Source organism: Pituophis catenifer, unplaced genomic scaffold (assembly GCF_029215685.1).
Source record: "Pituophis catenifer annectens isolate HBS135680 unplaced genomic scaffold, rPitCat1.0.hap2 SCAF_1, whole genome shotgun sequence".
NCBI lineage: Eukaryota > Metazoa > Chordata > Lepidosauria > Squamata > Colubridae > Pituophis > Pituophis catenifer.
Window position 1 is genome coordinate 293,197,745 of NW_027256881.1, and position 25,984 is coordinate 293,223,728.

Here is a 25,984-nt window from a genome sequence, read left to right on the forward strand (position 1 = left end):
TTTTACTACTGGTTCTTGCAAAGTGGTCTGAACTGGGGGCAACCCACCACTGCTATGCTTAGACAGAATTTTAATTTGATTAGTTGCAAACAGGTTTGTCCTGCTTCCAGTGCTGTTAACCAACAGGCAGTATTCAATATATGTTTAAACATGCAGTATTTCAATTGTTATGAACAGGTGGATGTTTTATTCCAAGTTTTGTTTTTTTAACCATTTGCCCTTTGCCTCTTCCATATGTGCAGCTGCTTTGGCAAGAAGCATGATCTAGAACTTCTGTCATCAGCCATGGAAGTAGCACTTTCCCCCATCCTTCCACAAGAGCTGAATGCTGTTCCTACCGATGTATCCCCCATGATCATCACTACGACTCCTACAACTGAGCAAGATGGCAGGGAAGATTTCGATCCCGAGCAACAATATGAAAAGCCTCCCCCACTCCACACAGTTGCAGACTGGAAGATTGTTCTCCACTTGCCTGAGATTGAGACATGGCTTCGGATGACATCAGAAAGAGTCCGGGATTTGACCTACTCTGTGCAGCAAGATCTGGACAGCAAACACGTGGATGTGCACTTGGTACAACTGAAAGTAAGATTAAATGCTGCTCTCTGCTGGCTCTCTTTCGGAAATGCTGCTTGGTTGTGGCAGTGACTGCAGGCTGCTATGTGAGAGGAGAGAAATGTTGGAAAGTAGCTGTTTCATTGTTTAATTTTGTTTATTTCTATATTAACTATATACCATATATTAAAACTGATAATTAGAACATTCACAATACAAAGAGCCTTGGTAGTACAGTGGTCTAAAGCACCCTGTTATTAAGAACAGGTGCCTGCAATTACTGCAGGTTCGAATCTCGCCAAGGCTCAAGGTTGACTCAGCCTTCCATCCTTTCTAAGGTAGGTAAATTGAGGACCCAGTTGTGGGGGCAATAAGCTGACTTTGTATAAATATACAAAAGAATGAAGGCTATTGCTTAGCGCATTGTAAGCCGCCCTGAGTCTCCGGAGAAGGGCGGCATATAAATCAAATTTAAAAATAAAAATAAAAATAAATAAAGTTAAAAAATCCATTGATAATGATAGTACATTAGATGAATTAAACTTATAGCAATTGACAGAATAATAACAGCCAATCTTATGACAATCGTAACTGTAAAAATAATAAAGATGGCAAAATTATCATCATTATCATCATCATTGCCACCAAATGCTGTTTGGAAGAATTTCATCTGACATTAGGGAAGAAGCCAATTCATTTGTAAGGGGGAGGGTCTGTTCCTTAGAACTGGACCATATAACCATGAAATAATGCCTCCTAGTCTTGCCTCAACACACACACACACACACACACACACGCATACATGTGCATGTGTGCATGCAGGCACGCACACACATTACAGAAGTGTGAAACAACCACTATCTCCTTCTGGGATGATTGTATACAGTTTATCTTTTTCTGCAGAAACTATTGTCCAATTTTATCAATTGTTTTTCTTATTTATTAAACATATTTATATGATTTCCCAATTCACAACAGTGACTCTGGAGGGCATACAGCAATACAGAATCACAATTTAAAACCCCGATCCCTCTTCTCCCTCCCATGGCAGAGATGGGCCTTTTTCTTGGTCCCAATTGATGTATTTCCTTAACAGATGCAGGGACCTGCCTCTCTGCTCTGGTGGGCTGGATAGACATACTGAGGAGAGGCAGTCCTTCAAATAAGCTGGCTCCAAGCTATGTAGGACTTTAAAGGTGATAGCCAGCACCTTGAATTGCAACCAAAAGCAAATTGGCAACCAATGCAGCTCCCACAAAAGAGATGACACATACACAAATTCAGACTTGCGCAAAACTATGCAGGCTGCTGCATTTTGAGTGACTGAAGCTTTCTAGATACTCTTCAAGGGCAGTCCCATGTAGGGAGCATTACAATAGTCCAAACAGGAGATGACCAGGTCATGGATGAGTGTGAGAAAGTTTGATGGAATGTACACCTGGAGTAGTAGTGGGGGAGACTTTTGGCAACAGAAGTTTTCCAGAGAAAGCCTGGATTAAGAGACTGTGCAGTCCCAAAATGAATGGAGGATTAGGGTGGGGGGTGGGGGGAGATATTCAGGATAGCCACTTCCTAGAATCTCTCAGGATATATCTAATACAGGGGTGGGTTCTACTTACCTTTACTACCAGTTCGCAACGGGAGCACGCACGCATGTTCCTACACATGCGCAGAAGCTTCTGCACATGTGCAGACTGTCAATTATGACGTCCGGGCAGGTGGGCGGAGCCTCCCGCCGCTTTTACTACCGGTTCACAAGAACCGGACACAACCGGGAGCAACCCACCACTGATCTGTTTAGACATTTATACCTTTAATTTGGCAAGATTCTGTTCATTAGGTGTAAGCAAATAAAGGACTAGACTTGATTGGACTTTGCTGTGTCATCTCTGAGCTTGGGCCTGACAAGAAAGGCCTGTTGGTCTAGGAATGGGTATAACTGATGAATAACAAGCATTATGCAAAGGCCCCCCTGGCATGCCTGCCATCTGCTCCTCAATCAGGAATCACAAATTCAGGAGAACCCCCGATTATGCACTAGGTCTGTCTGGGGGACAGTGCAACCCCAAAGATGGTAATTCCCCAAAATTATATGGCAAAGCATGACTGTAAGTATATTATCTAATTGCTTCAGCTTGATTGTAATTCCCCCCCCCCAATCCAATTTGGTGGTGCTGGATCAGGACCAGCAGATGCCTCACAGTCCCACCTAGGCTTTATGTATTACCCACCACACTGACTTGTCTATCTGCCCCGACTCTCTATCATTTTTATTCCTTGTTTAACAGACAGCTTGCAACTGTGGCTGTGTAGCTTCATCACCATGGGTATTTCTAGTGCTCCAAGCTTCTAGCATGAACCTTCAATCTTGTATTCATGAATACCTGCCAGACTGAGGGAAAAACAGATGCTCCTTAAAAGAGCTTTGACCTATCTGCCACATTCAAGACAAAAGTACACATTAAGTTAAATAACACTTTCAAGGCCTGCTCACAGCTGCCACTTTTAGGGTAGACCAACACGTTTTAATAGCACCCTGTCTAAAAAGGGTGTTTGAAAAGTCCACAATTGCACACATTTCATTTGAAGAAGAAACCTAAACTTGCAGTTGCTGCCCTTGAGGAATACAGGAGAACAGTCAAAATAGGACATTGGATAGCAGACAGTCTTCTGTTCTCCTACCTTGCAATAGATAGTAGGAGACCAGAACAGATTATAGATTTTGGAAAAGCCTTTATTTAAAAAAAATAATGTCCCTCATCTTTTGAGATCAGTCATTTCTGGGCTGCAGGGGAGGAATAGAGCAGAGATGGCAGTATTAAGCAATGCAAAGGACTAACATCAGAGGTGGGTTTCAGCAGGTTCTGACCAGTTCTGGAGAACTGGTAGTGGAAATTTAGTAAAAATTCTGACTGGCCCTGCCCCCATCTATTCTCTGCCTCCCAAGTCCCAGTTGATCAGGAGAAAATGGGGATTTTGTAGTAACCTTCCCCTGGATTGGAGAGGGAATGGAGATTTTACAGTATCCTTCCCCTGCCGTGCCCACCAAGTCATGCCCACCAACCCATGCCACACCCACCCACAGAACAGGTAGTAAAAATTTTTTGAAACCCACCACTGACTAACATTCAACTAAATTGAACCAATAAATAAATAAATACAATAAATAAATGATGAATTATCATCAGTACTAGCTGTTATCCACTGCTTTTATCTCTTCTAGATATATAGTTAATGAAGAAGAAATATGAAAGCATTTGGACTGGACATTGATTGCAGTGGAATGACTAGGGTTTAGGAATGAATAATTTCTCTACATTAACCAATGGAAACACTTGGTTGTGTTTTACTGTCATGATGGCTGATGCCAGGGGTTTTGCTACAGTGAGTTAAATTGCTCTCCATAGGTCCTTAAGAAAGCAACAATGGCATGACATTTGCTGTCCCCATTTTTAGTCCCTATCCTGTCTCTGTTTCTTTTGTTCTGAGCCATGGTGGAGTGAGATTATCTGGATTATATATAGATGGTCTGTCTATAACTGAATTGGTTGAATTTTGCCCTCCTTGGTCAGCCCATTTCCAGGTAGTGGGAGAATTATCTGCCAATCATAGTATTGCACCAATAGTGGGTGGATGTGGGGGGGAATGTCTGACTGTAGGAATCTTTCCATTATCTCTTGCCTTCTTCCTTTTTGGAGATTGTCCAGATTTGGATTCTGGAGCCTGAGTGGAAAAAAAATCAAATCAGACATTTACTCCTCTCCTCTCCTCTCCTCTCCTCTCCTCTCCTCTCCTCACCTCACCTCACCTCACCTCACCTCACCTCACTTCCAGATTTCATTTTGATCTGTTCAGCAGGCAGTAGGAGAGAAGGTACAATGATCTCATTATTTTACTGTCTGGGCTGAAATAGGATAATGAATAATTGCTCTAAGATATTTAATGATTTTACTGTCTGTCTTATTAAAATTCTAATATATACAGCATATTATATATGTACCTACAATAGATTTTTATATCTCTATCTAAATTTTATCTGTGTGACAAAGGCTTTGAAAGAAAGTAAACTAAGCATAATTCTGCGGCCTTATTTAAAAATCAGTTGTATGGTACAAAGAAGGCAATTAAGGATTAAATATGCTTTTATGTTTTAAAATTTAGGAACTATGTACATGGGAATTTAAATATACACTTAATATTCTAATTGCTTTATAATATTTTTGGCTACAAATCTCTGAAGTCATTCCTTCCGATATGTACGTGGGACTGTATACAAATGATGTCTTCATAATTACTGATAGTTTTGCTATAGGAACTGAAATTGGCACAGTACACAATGATGAACTCGCAACTAAGCTGCACAAATGGTAGAAAGAAAGAAAGAAATCACCCAAGTGGTGTCAGGGGGTTAGCAGTAGCAAATAGGGAGTTAGAATGTCATATTAATCAATATCGAATGAATGAGGAAACAAATTATGGCCATCCAATATTGAACTGGAATTGCCTTGCCAATCTGTAAAGGAAATCACAGAAGGAGCAAATGGATTTATGCAAGCCAAATCCAGGCACGAAGGAACTGTCTTTGCATTAACTATAACCTGAAGATTTCTCTTTAAATCTATTCATTTCTCAAGTAATGTCAATGAACTTTCTGGACCTACATCTCATTTTCTCATGTTTGCTTGTGTTACTTTGGAAACTGTTCTGGGAAGCCTTCTCAGACAGAGGCGTGGTGTAATTTGTTGGCTGAATTATATTCAGTGGGGTTAATGTCAAGGAAAGCAATCCCAGAAGCCTGGTTGCATTGTTTCCTAAAAATGCCCCATAGATGCTTTAATACAGTCTTGTGGAATTTTGTTTGGATTAGTGACCAGCTTCATCTGTTGGGTGTCATGTTGATGATCAGATTCTAAAAGGACAATAATAAGCATGCAGGCTGGGTTAAAAACTAATTATGATTTAATTAAGCTTAAACTAATTTTAAAACAGCAAGGTATTTAATTAGTTTCTCTTCTTTCATATTAAGATTGGTAATTTGATGGTAGCTTTTGGAAAGATTCCAAGGGCTGCATGGAGCCTCAGAGGCTGAGGTTGTGCACCTCTGCCAAATGTGCACACAAAGAAGTATCTATTCTATCTAAGGTCAGCTTTTCCCTAAGAACACAAAGAAATCTTTGAGTGATTGTATTTCTGTCCAATAGCTAAAACACTTTTATTACCTTGAAAATTGTTCTGTGAAAATTTAAGAAATAAAAAAGGATAAACACGGCAAAAATTCAGGCCATAGTTTTTAAACAATTTAATATTTCGAGTTTGTTTTCTGAAAGCAACCTTATTGTGCCACATTACATTTTAATAATTCTCCCCTATATTATCACGTAATCTAATTGTTTTTTATAAAAGGAAACAGTTACTTCTGATGTGGTTACTAATGAGCCACTTTTCTTGTGGAAATAGTAGAAGAGAGATAAAAATCTTCACTGAGGAGTAAGAATGGAAACTTATCAACCTAGAACTAAGGAGAAATTTCCTGATAATGAAAACAATTAATTAGTGAAATTGCTTGCCTCTGTAAGTTATGGGAACTCCATCACTAGAGTTTTTAAGGAGAGATTGGGCAGCCATTTGTCTGAAATGGTATATGGTTTCCTGCTTAAGCAGGAGGGCTAGATTAGGAGACTTCCAAGATCTCTTCCAGCTCTGTTATTCTGGGGGTAACTAGAATAACTCTATTCATCAGAAATTCCTCTATGGTCTTTATTTACCAAATGTTGGGTTAGTTTGAAAAGATTGCCAGAGATAAAGATAATCTTCCTCTGCTCTTTCATACATGGCTTCTGTTACCATAATCTGCCTCATATTAAATTGAAAAATTGAATGTTGATTAGTTTAATTGGATATATGTTGGTGTTGATTATCGTTCCTCAGCAAATTCTGATAAATTACAAATCGCTCTTATTGCAATATTCCAAACAACCATTAGCAGCCCACAATAAAAGGAAGATAATTAACCTGTATGGTGTTTTCATTTAGCACAGTACCCAGGAGGTTATTGCTATTCTGGAAACACTTTGTGTTATACAAATAGAGCATGAAAATGTTTCTCTCTAAGATGAAGGTTCCAGAGATACATCCAACACTGTAAGTGGAATATGTTCTAGAAGTAAAGCTGCTTCTTCTTGTTGTTCTTGATCCATAACACCCATATCTGTTTTAGAAGCCTTACCAAATTGCTGTAGCAGATTTGGGAAACAAGGAAATGGAAAAGAGAAACAGGAATCTGCTGACAGCATGTTTTCCTTTGGTAGATGGACACAGTTGAATACAATTTATGGTGCAGTGATATGGAACATCATTGCTCGGTTTTTTAAAGTGTTAAAAAGCTCCCATTAGTTTCTTCTGTATCTTTGATGGATAGAATATGTTTTTGTCACTGTACCTCACTTCAAAAGCTTATTTGCTTTTTAGGTGCAAAACTGAATTAAACAATATGCTAAAGATAGATTATACTGGGGTATCACTGTAAATCTATATCACTGCAATATTTGTGGTGTAACAAAGCTTTTCCCTGGGCAGTTTTCCGTTGCCACTCCCATTTCTTTTGTTCAGCCTTGTTGAATTGCATGACAAACAGTATATTTACTGAGTGTTTTTATTTGTTCTGGTCTCTGGTCTATGACTGTAATAAACTGAATTGAATTAAAATAAATATCCTTCCCATGCAATCCTCTGTTAGGCAGTAGTGAAAATAATATTTCAATTTTGTTCCAGCTCTTTTAGCTTTCATGGACTACTGATTTACTGAAAGGGGAAGCTGATTATCAATGTGTATAATGTTGACTGTGACATTTTTTTCAGTTTACTCAAGCAGCAGATCTTTATGCAAAACTCTTGTTCTACCCTGTAGTAAAGATTACTTATTGTGCAGTAAGTAATTACTATAATTGCTTTATATTATTAAGATAGGTAATTTATCTGAGATTCTTTGATCTAGAAAGCCAAGGGCATACTTTTATAGTCAGACAAGATGTGGTACATCCAAGGTTACCAGGATGGTATGCCATTGAAATAAATAATATAATAAATAACAGTATGCAGCCTTAGCATCATCTTGAAAAACAAGAGTGAAATCAAAACTGCTTATCTACCAAGGCATGAGCTGCAATCAAACATACTACCAAAGTTAAGTGATTCTTTTCAAGAAAGGTGACATTACATTTCTAATTAATTTTTCATGTGACAGTTGAGCCAGTGTGGTATAAGAGTTGGACTTGGACCTGGAAGATCCCGATTCAAATCCATCCTCAGTCATGGAAATTCAATGGGAGATTTTGAGTCCATCACCAGCTCTCATCCAGATCCTAACCATGAGGATTGTTGACATTGGAAAAATTGGAGGAGAAAGCGCAGACCACTTTGAATTTATGGAGCAAAAGCAGGTTATAGATAAACTAATAAATATATAAAAGATTAATGTCTATGGAGATTCTGAGTCAGAAAGTCCAGTTGACTCTTGAAAAAGCATCTTTGGGATATAAAAGATTATCAAAAATTTAGAATTGGGCTCATTATTTGTTTAAGCCTTGTCATGTAGCATTAGCAATAGCATTTAGACTTATATACTGTTTCATGGTGCTTTACAGCCCCCTCTAAGCGGTTTACAGAGTCAGCATATTGCCCCCAACAATCTGGGTCCTCATTTTACTGACCTCGGAAGGATGGAAGGCTGAGTCAACCTTGAGCCTGGTGAGTTTTGAACTACCAAATTGCAGGCAGCCAGCAGTCAGTAGAAGTAGCCTGCAGAGTACTGCATTCTAACCACTGCGCCACCGTGGCTCATATAATTTCTTTCCAAAGCACATGCAAATCTATTCAAATCTGGAAGTTTGCAAATTGTCTTAGTTAATAGCACAAATGGTTACATTTGGAACTTCGTTCTGAATTTCACCTCAGCTTTCATGGCTTTACAACAAAGCTAGAATAGCCAGGTATCTTTGGAAAATGCTGTGGAGTAGGTGTCAGATGGCAAAGATCAACATAAGGAGGGTCTTATACTTGTCTTTGAATGTAATAAAAACATTGATTGATTGAAGACAGATGGCATCTTAAAATTTTGAATCTATTTTGAAAATACTCTTAAGTTCTATTTAAAACTTTAAATATTGTAATTTATAATAAAAACAGTACCATATCGGCTCTATAAAGTCATAAACTCAAGCAGAAAGCAAATTCTTGCTGAAAATAATCATGTAGAATTTCAATCTATAGTTTAACTAATTGAAGTTAAACTAATTAACCTTTACTAGCGTATACATAGAGCTACAGAGAAATGGTGTAAGGCCCTGTGGCACAAAATTATTTCAAAGCTTTTGGCATAAATGGAATGATTACCATCATTTCCCACTTATAAATATTAATATTCAAAGTTGTCTAAAATTGAGTCATGTCGATGGTTTGTCTAGCGTAGGCTTTGATCGGCTCAATATATTACTGCCATTTATTTCACTTTCTTTCCTTAGAGTCTGAGGACAAATAAAAGATCTTCCTTATGTTCATTGTATTGTCATCTCTTCCTCCTCCTCCTCCTCCTCCAGATCAGAGTTTCGGTATAAGGTGGGAGGGTTGATTCATTCTCAGCCTAGTATACTCTCATGAAAAATTGCCTCTAAAACAACTGTTTTGATATTTATCATAGAAAATTTTGTCTTTATTCTATATGGCAATTGGAAATATTTTTAGGAGGAGGAGACAGAGAAGCAGTGGGTAGGTAGGGACATTTAGTCTCACTCCCGAAGGACTACACTTCCTCGGATTTCAGTTTTATTTACCATCCTAGTGCTCCATGCTACTTTGAGGACCATGTTTTCTGCCATATGGTCAAATAGTAAAAAGGAAACCAGACAGAATATGGCCCCAGCTGATCCACTAGATGGAGAAATCTTCATGCACCCAACTGAATGTAATTAAAAATCTTTTCAAATCTAAAGCCAGAATGTGCAGTCATATTCTGAAGAGGCCTGTGTTTTGTTTTGTTTGATAACTGAATTTGAAATTCAGTTATCTAGTCCAGAAGAGTGGAACCCCCTGGAACTTTTACACCTATTGTATTTGTTTTCCTAAGTTTATAAATTGAGCCATCTGCTTACCAAGATACTCTGAGAAATGTGCAGTAAAAATACACATTAACTTTTATGTATAAAGCCAAGAGAATTAAAAAAAAACATAAAATAGGAAATAGGAGAATGGCATAAATATTAAACTAGAGCTAATTGATCTGAATTTTATTTCAATAAGTTTTTTTTAAAAAAATAACATCATAACAGAGCTCAAAAAATTAGAGATCATTGAGGCTGTTTTGGTTCTGTAAAATTATGTAACCAATGTTAGACATCCTTGTAATGATAATAATTCTAAAAGAGAAGCAGCAGAAACATTGCCTTATTACTCTTATTACCCTTAAGACATCTGCTATCAGTCTTAAATACAGTAAGTCTGTAGCTATGTTTGCAACCTCTGAGAGAGCTGAGAAGAGACACTGGCAAAGATCAGAGGGTATTTTTCCTCTCAGAAGCTGCTTCCTAGTGAGTTGTATGACAAAGCAGATGCACTGCGGGAAAGCAAGGATGCTGCATTAGACTCACTCATTATGTACTCTTTGGGATTAATGCTAAAACTCTGGCACGTCAGTAGAAATGTCTTAACATATGTTTCTACCAGCAAAACAACATATATCTGAACTGACTCTCTACTAAGGTTCTCAGTGATATATGTTGATCTTGAATTGAATAGACAATTCAATGAATTGATATCTTGAATTGGTATCTATAAAAACCTGGAACAGCTCTCTGAAAGGCGGAAGCCTTCGATAAAAGATGATATCCATAAGTGGTAACAAGAAAATAAATGAGAGCATATGATTGTACATTTGGATTAGTAACTGTTTCCTTTGGGAAAATCTTTGCAAATTGGATTTTCTTTTTGCCTATACCTAGTTATAGTTATTATTTTTGTCAACACTTCTCAGACCGCCATTTCCCTATGCAATTTAGCATTTGTAACCAATATCCTTATATCTTCCTTACCCTTTGCTATATAGCCTAAAGCTGAATGCTGTCCTAGTTAATATGTGAGGCTGCTTAAAGCTGCTGTATATGCGTAAGCGTATGGTAATTTTTTTCTTCTCCCACAGGCTAATCTATAAAATAGTTGGCAAATCTTAGCCAGCAGTTGAGCTTTGGAGATTAAAGCAGGGATAACTAAGGAAAGTATCTGTGGACAGATAATCCTTTTTAAGGATGCATATAATGGAGGGGAGAGATTACAAATGATAGTGTGCGAGGAGAAACAAATTTGTTAGCTTCACGTATTTGGATTCTTCTTCTAAATACATCATCAAAACAATAAGTACATTGTTTTGATGATGTATTTAGAAGTCAACCCACTTCTGCTCTGATTCTTTGGTTCAACCAAGAGTAACATTAATCTGATGTCAAATTATTGTGAACAAGCACCTTTTTTAATCAAACTTTTATGTTTAGCCTATATTTATAAATATACACTAACAGTAACAGAGTTGTAAGGGACCTTGGAGATCATATAGTCCAATCCCCTGCCCTTGCAGGAGACCTATACTATTTCTGATGGATGGCTGTCCAGTCTCTTCTTAAAAACCTCCAGTGTTGAGGCATCCACAATTTCTGAAGGCAGTTTGTTCCATTGGTTAATTGTTCTCACTGTTAGGAATGTCCTCCTTAGTTCTAGGTTCCTTCTCTCCTTGGTTAGTTTCCATTCATTGTTTTTTGTCCTGCTTACAGGTGCTTTGGTAAATAAGTTGTCCCCCTCTTCCTTGTGGCAGCCCTTTAAGTATTGTAAGACTGCTATCATGTCATCCCTGATCCTCTGAACTCTTTCCAAAGTCTCAACATCTTTTTTATATAGGGGTGACCAAAACTGGATGCTTCGTAGTCTTACAAAGGCTACTCTATCAAGCAAATCCTAGAAAGTGATGAATCTTTTTATTAGATAGTTTTTAATTGTGCAGTTGACAAGTAGGCTGATATTTTCAGATTACCAGAGAGAGTAGATAATCATTTCCAGAGATGCATGGATGTATCAATAAAGGTTTGGAATGCAGATCCAGAAACTGATATACATTTATTTATTTGTTTGTTTGTTTGTTTATTAGTCGCATTTCTATGCCGCCCAACTCCCTAGGGACTCTGGGCGGCTTACAGCAAAAAACAATGCGAACAATTTCCCATAAAAAGTTTTTAAAAGAAAACATTAAAAACCCATACACTCCATTCCATGGCCAGGTCTCACAAGATAGCCGTAGCGAGATCAATGCTGGTTTGCCTATCCTTTCCAGCAGGAAGCTATAATAATTAAGCAAATAGTTCAGGGTGAAGACTGTCTTTCCAGGGTTTTTGTTCTGTCAGAAAAAGTCTTTCTGTAGCATGTAGGGAAGTGGAAATGGGGGAGGACAATTCATACTTTTAAAATGACATAGGCATTTTGTTATAATAAATTGCTGGTTATCTCCTAAAAGAACTACTTTATCACAACACAACATCTGAATGGTATTACAACATTTTAATTTATGGTAATGCTAGTCCAAGACATTCAACTACCTGGGAGAAAGATAATTTTACTTCTCAAAAGCTATTCTTTGGGTGTTTAGCAAACTGTAACATTTACACCTGCACAGAGAAGAGAACTTACAGTCTGATGTTGGCTGTGGCCCTTTCTCTTCCCAATCTCTATCAGCCAGTGAAAGCTGTTCGCTTAAAAACTGGTTGCTTTCCATAGTATCTGGAATCATTTTTATTAGGGTGGTAGACAGAGGTGAAATTCAGCAGGTTTTAACAGGTTCTGGAGAACCGGTAGCTCGGAGAACCAGCAAATATTACCTCTGGCTGGCCCCAGAGTGGGGAGGAAATGGGGATTTTGCAGTATCCTTCCCCTGCCTTGCCCACCAAGCCATGCCCACAGAACTGGTAGGGAAAATTTTGAATTTGACCCCTGGTGGTAGATCAGGGAGAGTACATATCCACTTGAATCCTCTCAGATGAATATACAGTATAGTGTTTCTTAACTTTGGGAACTTAATGATGTGTGGACTTCAACTCCTGGAATTCCCCAGCCAGCATGAAGAGCTGAAATCCACATATCTTAAATTTTCAAGGTTGTGAAACAGTGATAAAGAAATAGAAAGCATATTTTATAGTGCAGTCTATTCTTTATCTAGTTTGAAATCGTCATGTCTTTGAACACATGCCCAAAGAAGAATACAGCCAGTTAAATTTGACATATGAGAGAGAAAATCCCACAAATGATTGTCTTCATTCTTCTAGTCCATTGCCTTTTAAGGGTCATGTGAATATTAAGTTAGTAAAAATTGATTAAGAATGGCTGAAACCTGAGCTGATGTTAGCACTAGAGAGATCTCTATGCAGCACAGAGAATTTAATTGCTTTCATTTATTAAACAAATGGTTGTTTTTATGTATTCCTTTCTCTTAGAAAAAAATAGCAAATTTTTTAGCATTAAAACCAAAAAGAAGATTAAAAATGAAACATCTAGCTATGTGACTGGCTGTATTTCAGTTGTTTAAATATATTTCTCGTGTTTCTGAAATGGCCACATGTAAAACGAATATTATTGTTATCTGTTCACAACAACATGCCAGTTCTTTAGCTGAAATTGGCCTTGAGTGAAGAAGAAAAAGAGGAGTAGCAGTAATCACATAGTCAGCCAGATGTTTAGATTGGACTTTGTATTTTTATTCACCCATGGAGTCCTCCCTAAAGACCTGGCATAGATAGATGTTGTTGTTTGATCAATGGTGATCAAGTTGCACTCCAAGAGTTTTGGATTGTACCCAAGGCACCTATTACTATTGATACTATCTTTGCTTTCTGTCACCACAGTTGTTTTACTTTTATTTGCAGGTCTTTCTATTTTGTGATTTTCTCCAGTTCTTTCTCTTATCTTCTGCTGTCCCTAGGCACTGCCACGTTCACTATCCCGACTTTTTAGCCTTTCTCATCAATAATTGTTAACTCTGCAGTGTTACATAATCCCATAAAATTTTAACCTGCTCATTTCAACTATTTTTTCCACCCACGTTTCCACTAACTTTTCATTATTGGCACACATGATAGCTTTTACAGATGTTCCAGTGAATCATTTCAGCGACTGTGTAATATTGTTGTTTGTATCAGTTTGTGTAATCTTATTGCACAAAGTAGTATATGATCTACTTTTTTTCTTTTTTTAAAAAAAAAACTTCTTTGCACAATCTGCATTCTGAATCATTTGATGATTTTTCAAGGCTGGCTTTGATTGCCATTATTTCAAATAGTTTGTGCTCTTGAGCTGCCAAAATCAAGTCTTCACTTTCTTTTATTATGATTGTACGCAATGGACCAGCTAAGCCAGTGGTTTCCAACCTTTTTTTGGCCATGCCCCACCTAAGCATCTCTAAAATTCTGATGCTCCCCCTGTGACATATAATTCTTACTTTACTCAAAAAGTGAATTCTATTCACGTGGAGGAATCTTAAAAGACCATTAACTTGGTTTAAACAAAGTTCAAATTGCCCCCATTAAAAATCAAATTGCCCCCCCTGTGGGGCGTGGGCCCCATGTTGGGAACCACTGAGCTAAGGAGAGTGCCCACATCAGCACATCATACCTGAAAACTCCGGCAGTGGCCAGGCAACCAAAGGCCAAGAAAGCAGGGGGAAAAGGATAAGTACAAAACACTTGTGGACAGGGAGGAAAGTGATAAAACTTTCAAGGCAGGGACTAGAGGGTTAAGAGCAAAGCATCTCCTAGAAAATAGCCTGAGAATTCCAACAAAAACAAGTGCATATTACTTCATAAAGGGTCAAAATCTTCTTAAATTTTTAACTTCTCTGAATTCCTTTTTTAAATTCCTTTTTTAAAAGAAAAATTCCTTTTCAATTTTTTTAAATTCCTTTTTTCAATTTTTCAATTCTTTGTTTAAATTTTAATTTTTTTAACTCTTAAATATCAGTTTTAATTTTAAATTCTTTTTTCAATTTCTAAGTCTTTTTCAATTTTTTATAAAATTCTTTTTTTTTCAATTTTTTAAATAAAATTCTTTTTTCATTTTTTTTCAATATTTCAATTTCTTTTTTCAACTAAACATTTGAAAAAAAAAACCCAGTTTACTTATTTTACTTCTTTAGGAATTTTTAAATTCTTAATGATCTAAGAGGAGGAGAGGAAGCAGAGCTGCTTAACTCATTCTTTGCATCAGTCTTCACACAAAAAGAAACTATAGCCCAACTACCAAAAACATAACTGTAAAAGACAGACTAGAAATAAAAATTAAAATAAACAAGAAAATGGTAAGAGAACACCTGTCTGACCTTGATGAATATAAATCACCAGGACCTGATGAATTACATCCCAGAATTCTGAAGGAGCTGGCACAGCAAGGGAAGCAAAGGAAAATGAAAATAAAACTTTTAAGAATGTAGATATATTAAAGATGCTTAACCAATGTCATTGGAAGTTTCTGTTCTTCTGTCCTGAACAATAGATTAATCATTGAGAAGTGACCCCAATTTCTTAACTCAGGAAATAGGATTATTGGGTGTTCTATACATCTGAAGAATATTAAAAAATTAAATTAGTATTATTATTAATAAAAGTATTTTTCATTCAAGAGTTGAATTTGTATGTTAATGTTATTTGGGCCCTAGTATGAAGGAACATTTCAAATTATATAATCTCTTTAGGGGTTTCAATCAAACCAACTAATTCAGAATAAATAACCTGGTTTAAGAATTCTGTTTCTTGCAAATAAAGCATATGATCATGCATGTTCTTTGAAAACTGCAGTAAAAAATGTCTGTTTCACCTACAAGAGGTTATCTATGGCTGCGCAAGACTGATGATTCCACTGCAATTGTATCACAGCACCATCTAGTGCCTCTAGAATAAAATCAAGAATTTCCTGTAAGCTTTTTCTAAATGCAATATTTTAATTTTACTTATGTATGATACATTTGCATCATACAATATCCCCAGTGAGAACAGAACAGAACAGAACAGAACAGAACAGAACAGAATCTGTCTACCCCACAAACAATTTTTAAAATGGCAGCCCAGGTTATGCACTGAGTTTTTTAAACTACATTAAATGTAGGTAGATCCTTAAAGTGGAACCAGTTGCTCGTTCTCACACATGTATCTTTTCTTTTATGTACACTGAGAGCATATGCACCAAGACAAATTCCTTGTGTGTCCAATCACACTTGGCCAATAAAAAATTCTATTCTATTCTATTCTATTCTATTCTATTCTATTCTATTCTATTCTATTCTATTCTATTCTATTCTATTCTATTCTATTCTATTCTATTCTATGGCTTCATCTTTATCTGTCACTATGGACTATTTGCTTTTTTGACAGCAAACATGGATTCCTTATAATTGTTCCCTTTTTTAAAAAAAATCAAAACCAAATTGATTTTTTATACCATACTTGTCTAAAGTCATTCTTTAGCAGATAATACCCAATATGTCTAATAGTGTTGCTTTGCCTTGTGAAAGTGACATGCTCCAACTTAATCTTATTAATTTGATAAGGGGGGCTCCTGAACATGCCCACTTATTATTCCCTTCCATTCAATTGTGTTCAATTCTCAGAGACTAACTCAGAGATGTCAGTGTGTTTTACACTCTGTGCAAGACAACAACATCTTTCTTGCAAGTTGTTGCTTCTGGGATCATATATCCAAGAAAGATAGGGAACAAAGAAGAAGCAGAGACTTCCAAGAATTCTTTGCAGAATAGCCCATCCCATCAGCTCTACTTCCTGAATATACTGTACCTTCATACAGACTCTCTTCCTTCTTCTTCCAGTGATAGGATCCACCACTGTTTTTTCTTCCAAATATTTCCATGCATGCTTCTATTTCTCCACTACATCCCAATTAGCAAGTGTGGGACTATAGTTGCCTTCCCTTCCCTTCCCCTCCAAAATAAGTGTCTTGTCTGGCAGCACAGTGCCAGTGCCTCCTACAGTTGAAGGCTCCAAAAATCAAGAAAAACACACCGAGTTACTTCTAAGCAGTTTCCTTTATTGTTCCTCACCTATAGACAGAAATCTTGTGAAATTAAAGCAACTAAAGCAATCATTAAAGAAGTATTCTGAGAACTTCTAGGGAGGCACTCTCTTGACCCTCCTTCTCCCAATCAAATCTAAGCAGCCCCTTCCTCTTGGGAATCCAGGCAATATTTCACCACAGAAACATTTTATCACATGCACCAGCAAGTATCCATTAAAAAAATCACTAGAAGAGATAGTATACAAATAATTGTTATTTAATTAATTCAGTATCTACTGCAGTAATGTTCTTTATAACGTTTCACTGTGCCAAGACGAAAAATGCAAGTAAGCCATTTTCTTCCATTTTTCATGAAGTATTCTGCTTACTGCCAGCCGCTTGGCTACTTCTTGAAGAAGAAGAAGAATACAACTTTCTAATTCCTGTGTGTTGAACCATATAAGGAGGATGGGGACTCATGCAAAGCTGGAGCCTTATAAGAATTTGGCCTTGATCTGCCTGGATGTGGTGTCTGGGTAGAACAGGATGAGGTTCTCATAACTGGCCCCAATTTGTAACCATTCTCAGATTTGATTGTGACCCCTCAGTAGTTGCAATCTAAGGGTTGAGAATTCTGATGTAAGGTTCTGTGGATCATTTTATTAGAACAGATAGGATATTATAAGTCCATGACTGGGGCACAAGGAGAAACAGTAAATGAAACCAGAAAAAAGTAAAATAGAGATTAAATACACATACTGATAATTGTGTTCTTGATAGTGGTAATTGAAAAGCAGTTGTTAGGTGTAATGCATAGATTTTCTTTGATGAAAACTTTTTAATCTTACTTTAATTTATCATTTTCAAGTTACAAAATCTATGAAATTTAAATTAAATTAAGCTGGTAACTAGGAATATAAAATACAGTTAGAAAAAAAAATCAGTAAACATTTTTCACTTGCAGATAAAAACATATATCACCAATGATGTTACTTATAATTAACTGTCAGTACTACAGTTTTATAAGCCTGAAGGTGCTTATAATTATATAGCCAGCCTGAAGCATTTGCTGAACAACATATTTTCACCTATCTTCCAGTAAAAACACTTCTTCCAGTACATGAGGCTACAGCTCAGTATGGCAAGCCTGTTCTGTACTGCCATACATGAACTATGTATTCATGATGTTCCACATGTTGTTGATCTGAAATTTTGGAGTACCTTTATAATTAAAGAAGGTGGGATGGGGCCTCCACTGCTGATCTGGTTAGTTCCATATGGTCTTCTTGTTGAGATCATTGATATGCGTAGTGTGATAAGAAACTGGCTTCAGTTTAATTCTTTGGAAAAAGATTGAACTCTCAATGAATTTTAATTCCATGGTTATACCAGAAAATAAATCTAACCAATAAGGCTGCGCAGGGATGACATGATTCTTCTCCATCAGAGGAGGAGTCATAATTATACTTGATTATCTGCACACACTTGTGTTAAGCAAACTAAGCTTGTACAAAAGCAAATGTAAGACACACTGAACAGTATGCAACAGCTTCCTAGCAGACAAAATTCTAGTTATCAGATGGACTAATATTCACGTGGCTGTACTTATTCTTTAGTTGCTAGGGTACTCTCCTCATATAGCAGCTTAACTTTTCACTTGCAGGCCTGGTGTGATCCTGCGCTTCCTGTCCCAGTAGTTTCCATTTCATTGCACTCCTACTTGTCTGGAAGGCACAGCTGAATAATAAGATAAAGGTCCACAAATATGGAATGTAACAGCTGTTTTTATATAGCTCATTCAGAGTGATGTAACCCCATTGCTTAGATATGAAAGGAATTTAACCATCATCCTTTCAAAGATGGATGGTGAGGGTGAGGAACTAGCTGAGCCGGTCTCCCCACTATTTTTGCAGGAAATTGCACACTTTTTAAAAAAATCACTTGATTAAATCCTTAAGGGTAAAAGCTAATCTGTCTGACTGTTTAATCTCTCAGAAGTAGTGGGGGGGGGGAAATGAAAATTCAATGTGATACTTTATTGCAGCAGGCTTACTGAATCTACTTTGTGCTTTTCTGAAAGATATGAAGAAAATGGCTTAGTTCAAAATGTTGGTTCTACTTAATCAATTATATTGTACAACTAAAATGTCAGCTGAGATGTGAGAGTGATAGCTTATCTTCGGTCAGAATGCATAATATTGGTCTTGAAAGTCATAGATGAAACTTCTACAGTGGTCTGTTTTTCATGAACCTTTCTTTCTAAAAAAAATAAACAACATTATATGAATTTTGATTAAGTCAGTTCAAAATAGTAGATTTAATAGTTTTCGTTTCTCCACCCTCCACCTCCAAATTGTTGGTTCCCCTTCCTTCAAGGAAATAAGGATGTATTACAATGAATTTTGCTTTGTTGACATAAAATATCCGCAGGGTAGTTTGGCATTTCTCCTCTAATGAAGCACCAAGAACATCTGAGCTGAAAAATATATCAACATTTTATTCTCAGTTCAGTTCACCACTATTATATAGTACTGAAAAAGCTAGCAGCTCCCAGTGTGAATTTAATATTTTTCTAGTTCTGTGAGTCACTGCAAAAGGGAAGCAAATGTTTCCAACCTTCTGATCTTGGTGCTCCGAATTTTTTTTTATCTCAGAGCTTTCAAAACTTCTCCAGCTACACTTTAAAATCCAGATCATGTTTGCTCACAAATCCCAAAGATTGCATAAGGCACTTGCTTTTCAGTGTTTCGATTTGTCATATAAATCCTGTAAATGTTTACTTAGAACTATGTTCTGCACAATTCAGCCGAGCTTATTACTAAGCCAGACTGCATAAATTTGCAGACATATCAAGACACAAATGCTTTCTCCAGAAATAAATCCAAATCTGAAACTTTATTATCGGCTTTGCACTGTAACCAAGTGACCGATTTATATTAGATTCCTTTTTGCCATCTTGGTGCACTGCTAACATTCTCCTGGAATGCATGTCAGTGACTAAAATAACCCAACTAATTTCAAGTGGCAAGTGGCCGGTGAGTCAGAGATCTTTATGACAGCGAAAACATTCTAGTGTTATAGTAGCTCAGAAACTGCTGTGCAAAGAAACAGCTAGGTTTAATCTCAGGAATAATGTTGCGCTCACCAATTTCTTTAAAGGTTATATTTTAAATTTGGTTTTTTTTACAAACCAAAAGCAATTGCCTGACAATTGAAAATGGATCCAACTGTGATTTGCCTGGATTTTACGTTGGCATGTTTCCTGAATCGCTAACTCAAATTAAGTGCTTTGGTCAAGAAGAAGAAGACGGGGGGTTATTAATCTTCTGCTAAATAGATGAATGAAAATTCTCCATTCAAAACAATTAAGGTAGGAAACCTTGTAGTGGGAAATAATTAACAAGCATAAGCATTCTGGAAACAGATCTGCAAACCTTCGTTTTTAAAGTGTAACCTTTGCAGATGCTGTTTTGTACTGTAGCTTTTTAAAGGGAATCGTATTTCATGTCTATGAACTTCCCTTTAGCTCTTCGTTCCTTTGCATGCTGTAATTTCTGTCAACAATACTTGATGTTGAAATAATTACTGTATTACAAGGTGTTTAAGGAATTAGTACATTAGACTATCTTGTTAAATATAAGTTCCAACCCCCCTTTCTTTCTGTTTTAACAGGCAATATATCAAGTTTCCGTGGTAACTGGTTGACATTATCATGATCTTAATAATTTGTGTGATTAAGTATATTTGAAGGGTTGCCATAGCACCCTTTTTTTTTATTCTGGGTAGGTTTTCAAGTTTCTATGGATTCTAAGCTTTTGATCTAAAGATTCATTCTTCTGTGATTAATATCAGCGAAAAATAATACTTGTATTTTAGCAAGATTTAGAACAGTGTTGCTTGGCTATTTATAATTCAAAGTACGATTAAAAATAGTGCTGTTATATACAACTACATTGTCTTGGCTGTAAAGTTTGGCTTAAAATATAGTGAATCATTTTTATTTTATCTTAACAAATTCATAATAAAAACATGGTGGATATAATTTATTGCAACTATGTTATTAACGTGTGTACTATATTATCCAAAGTTTACAGAAATCAAGTTAAATGAATTAAATAATTAGTAGGTAACAACGATCTAGTTAGAATAATGATCCATCAGTTTCATTTCTATAGTAAGCAGATGTGTTATTATAATCTTTGCACGTTTGTGTCTTGTAACAATGGATATTATACATAGTATAACTCTTCTTAGTTCATATATATTAAAGGAGATGCTATAGTTTGATAATAATAACAATTAAAAATAACATCTTCCTATCCCATATTTTTGGGAAGGACTTGATAAGTGGCTAAAAATGCCAAATCCAGTCTAAACATCTGGCCGACTGTGCAACCATCCATAACGATTTTGTAGCGAAAAGGATGAAATAATTGACCATTTGATCAGTGTTGCAGTAAAATTTCACAAACCAACTGTAGGCAACATTGTGACCAAGTTGTCAAAATTATTTACTGGAAACTTTGCCAGGGGTTTGGATTTGAATATGGCAAGAACCAATGGGGCTATCAAGATGAGAATATTTTGGAAAATGAGCAGGCTAAAGTCTTATGGGACTTCAAAATCTAAACAAAAAGTCCCCTTGTTCATAATGTGCCTGATATAACAGTCATTGACAAGAAGAAAGTCGGGTTCATTGAAGTTGCTATTGGTAATATGATTGTTAAAAATTACAGTCTACCAGAACTTGCAGATTAAAGTTGAATGCTTATGGAAAAAGAAATTTGCTGTTATACTGATCATGATTGGAGCCCTTGGAATGATACTTAGAACTCCCTTGATACTTGGAAATTTGAATTTATTGGATCTGAACACCCTAGGATTTTTTTTTTGTTTGTTTACTCTGGGAGTTGCTTATAGGATCTGCCTATATTCTAAGATAGTATCTTAATAATTCTTAAGTCCTTCGTTAAGACTTGAATTATTAAGTTTTCACCAGTCTTTGCAAATCTAATTGTAGATTACCCATATAATTTATTAAATTTATATACTCCCTGATTCCCATCAGTCTGGGCAGCTCCAGTGGTAGCGTTTCACTTGACATAAGAAGATGCCATAGTCATTGTCCTATTCTCCAAATAGGTCAACGAAGGACCCTGCCTGAAATTCTTAGACATTTAGATTTTCCATGAGTTATTATTTATGTTTTAAATAACCATGGGACTAATGATATTCTTATAATTTTTATCTTGGGATCTGAAAAAGGAGGAAAGTTCTGTCTATGACAGTAGCTTACATGGGACCTAATGTATTTGATCAGCTTTAAATGGAAGTGATACAAAGCTATGATGAAAATGGAACTCTAAGAATGTATGAGACAGTATAGGAAAGAGGGATATTGTCTGCTGACTTTTGAAAATATTGTTCCTGGAGAACTAGATCTTCAGATTAATAATGCAGTGCATATTAAGTTTTTCTCTCTGGTTTCTTAGGAAAGACCCATCTTTATAAAATGAAGATCATACCAGAAATGCTTATTTATTTAGCTGTCAAGATGAATCATTTTTGCATGGCATATCTATGACTACAAGTAATCCTTGATTTACGATAACAATTGAACCTAAAATTTCCATTGCTGAGCAAGGCAGTTGTTAAGTGAGATGAGACCCATTTTACGATATTTTATGCAAATCACTGCAGTTGGTAAATGAATCATGCATTTGTTAAGCAACTCTGGCTTCCCCCATTGACTTTGCTTGTCAGAAACTAACTGGGAAGGTTACAAATGGGGCTGCTGCCACAGTCGTAAGTGTGAAAACTAGTCGTAAGTCATTTTTTTCCAGTGCCATTGTAACTTCAAATGTTCACTAAACAAATGGTTGTAAGTCGAGGACTACTTTTACATCTTGTACAGAAAGAGGAATACATTTATTTTTCTTTAGTTTCAGAACCTGATAAGAAACAAAAATGTGGATTTGGTTAGGGGAAAAAATCCAAAGAAAAAGCATTACCAGACATCTCACATTTGAAATTGCAGTGACTGTGGAATTTAAAAATAATTAGTTTTACATGAAGCATATTTTCCCCCTCTTTCACTCCAGACCTTAGAAACCCTGCAGGATTAATATTCACTGAGTTATAAATAACTCAGCTTGATTAAAAGTCTTCTTTCCCCAACAGAGTTAAATTCAGATTGCCCATGGTCGGTCGGTCGGTCAGTCTGTCAGTCTGTCAGTCTGTCTGTCTGTCTGTCTGTCTGTCTGTCTGTCTCTCTCTCTCTCTCTCTCTCTCTCTCTCTCTTTCTCTCTCTTTCTCTCTCTCTCTCTCTCTCTCTCTCACACACACACACACACACAGACAGACACATCTTGACTAGTATGCCATTTTGTTATTTGGGTTTTTATTTTCTGTTTGTTACTTGAACCCTCATTATTTCAAGGCCATAGTTGTCTCACCCGGAAATAGCTTTCATTCCATCAACTTGGCACATTTCCTCTAGGGGCAGCTGACATAGAGTGAATTCCTGTGTAGTTCTGTTGGATTTAGTAGTAAAGAAGTCTTAGAAGAGACTACTTGCCAGTACTGCACGTACAATGGCTGTTCTTTCAAAACAATAATACATCAACTAAGATATAAATAAACATATTTGTAAAATTTATAATTTTTGTGCAATATCCCTTATGATCATACCCAATGTATTTTTTTTAATCTCTTTCTCAATTATACAGAAATCAAACAGAAATCTTTATTACCCTGTTTCCCCGAATATCTAGATCTAGTCCAGCAGTTCTCACAGTAACCAACCAATTGTGCAAAGTACCCCACCATTCTACTAGCAGATAGCTTTCAGAAGCAGTCTTGCTGCCATCAAAGCCAATAGTCATCAATCCCCAGGACTTCCCTGAATTAGTATAGTCCATTTTTGAAGCCAATCAAGCCAGATGTAGCCAGAATTTCATCTCATGGAAATGAATTCCAAAGTTGAATTGTGTGTTATGTAAAAACAATAATACTTTTTTTTTTTATCTGCGATAAATCTTCCAGGATTCATTGGGTCATCTCTGGTTCTAGTGCTTTTGAAGAGAAAAATAACTTGTCTGACTTTTATCAACACTATGCATACTTTTGTAAACCTCAGTTATTTCTCCTTTCATGCACCTCTTTCTAAAAGAAAAAAAAGATAATGTGCCATCAAGTTATTGTTGATTCTTAGTGACACATAGATTGTTCTCCATGGTGATCTGTTTCTAACCTGGTCTTTCAGATCTTCTAACAGGCATTTAAAACTGGTATAACTAAGTCTATCCACTTGCAGCTGGTTGTCCTCTTCTTCACTTACCTTCCATCTTTCTAGAGTCTAGACTAAAAAGCTCCTTTCTTCAATCTTTCCCCATAGGGAAGCTGTTGCAACCCCTTCATCATCTTAATTGTTCTGCTCTGAACCTTTTCTATCTCCAATATATCCTTTTTGAAATGTGGCAACCAGAACTGCACATATACTTCCAGATGCAATCAGGTTATTATTTATATAAGAGAATTATATGATACTGGCATCTCTATTTTCAGTAGCAGTTCCTATTATTTTTAACATACTATTTGCCTTTTTTACAGTGAATGCATACTGTGTCAACACCTTCATTTAATTATGTACATTTACTCCAAGATCTCTTTCCTATTTTTGGATCATCAAAACTTTAATGACACTATTTAAATGTTACTATTACTATTTCAAAGACATCAAAGATACAGCAAGCAACGATATCTAAATCCTGGTAGTCCAAAATGGTCATCCACAGAATAGCAAATAATAGAAGGAACAGATTAGGGACACCTACTAATCCAAGCATAATATGCTGAGATCCATCAGAGATGCTGCTGCTCTTTCCTTTGTTGTTCTTGTTATTCTGTTCTTGTTCTTGTTATCTTGTTCTTGTTATCTTGTCATTGTTCGTAATCTGAAGATTTGGTAGGTGGTTGACTGCAGATGCTCATTTTATTATTTTTATACCTCAAGGACGTACAGTATCCTATTCTGTTATAAAACCATGCTTATTTCCACAATTTCAGTGGAATGGCAGTAGATCCATAAAGCAACATTAATTCCATCAGAAATCAGGTGATCGTAAACAAAGAACAAGAAGGACAACCAATAGCAATCCTACCTTTCCAACTTCATCTTGAAATTTCTCTTCCTGGAAACAATTATAATGTTAAATTCAATTAATTAAGGCAAACATGCTTAAAAATCTGTCTTGCATGTAAGCATGTCTTATGAAATATGTAAATCACTATTTTTTGCATAAAATTTAAAGATTAGGAACATAAAGCCATACATTTATTTGCAACGCTCTTATTCTGTAATTATGAAGTCCTGGAACTTTTTATATTCTATTAGATTTTATATGCTGTATATTGCTGCACTGTAATAACTCCAGAAAAAAATCCCTCCATTAGTACTTATTTTTTAAAAAATATGTGATTAAAAAAAATGGACGTGAGTAGATATTATGAATCCATATTTTTATTCCTGAGAATAAGACCTTTGAATTCACTAGAACTAACTTCCAAGTAAATAGAGTTTGTCAGTGTTCAAGCTTTTGTTGCAACAGTATTTATATGCTAGAGTTTTTTGAAGTTGGCAGAGGGTTTGTCTGATAGATAGTAGCAACTGTAAATTATTGGTTCAGCTGTTACGTAGACTAGGTTAAGTGGATAGTTGGTATAATAGAAAAGTCAAGCTTTAATATGTTGAGAAACTCCATAGCTCTAAGTGGTTCTCTAAAAACTACAACTCAAAATCAAATCCATAGATTTGCAAATTTGTGCTTGATAAATTAGGTTTTAAAAAACAAAACCTTTTTTTTTTTTTTTACTTAGGCAACTAGTATAAAGTGGACATAATTTTTAGCAAAGAAAGTATTTTTTAGTCCTGGGATTACTATCTGATTGCTGGATTTTGAACCAAAAGTAACAACATGGGGACAGAAATTCTGCTAATGGTTGATGGCTAGATTTCTTAAACCACATATTTTTATTAAGAAAATTGAAGGCTAATCAGAGGTCAAAATCAGTAATATAGTTTGTTCAGTTTTCTTTTTGTGATCTGTGTACCATATGAGGATTTACTTATTTACTTGAAATCCTAATTCTAATTTTCTAAGCTTCAATCTTGAAAACTTAATGCATAATGGAAGTAGGAGTTGTTTGTCTTGCCTAATCTATCTTCCTAATTGTCCAATGGTGTCTGATAATCCTTCCATTGCTGTTTATTTGCTAAGATTCCATTCCTGCTTTGTCTGGCATGCTATCATGATCTGTGCCATCAGAGGGGGTTTCAGCAGGT

General features: G+C 36.1%; 1 protein-coding gene across 1 annotated transcript in view; it reads left to right on the top strand.

The window, feature by feature from the left end:
* Positions 1-285: 285 nt before the first annotated feature.
* Positions 286-25,984, top strand: part of AKAP6 (A-kinase anchoring protein 6) — a 233,008-nt gene continuing 207,309 nt past the window's right edge. Inside the window, exon 1 of the mRNA XM_070935849.1 lies at positions 286-588. Coding sequence (XP_070791950.1) covers positions 286-588 — 303 coding nt within the window. The remainder of the gene's footprint in view (positions 589-25,984) is intronic.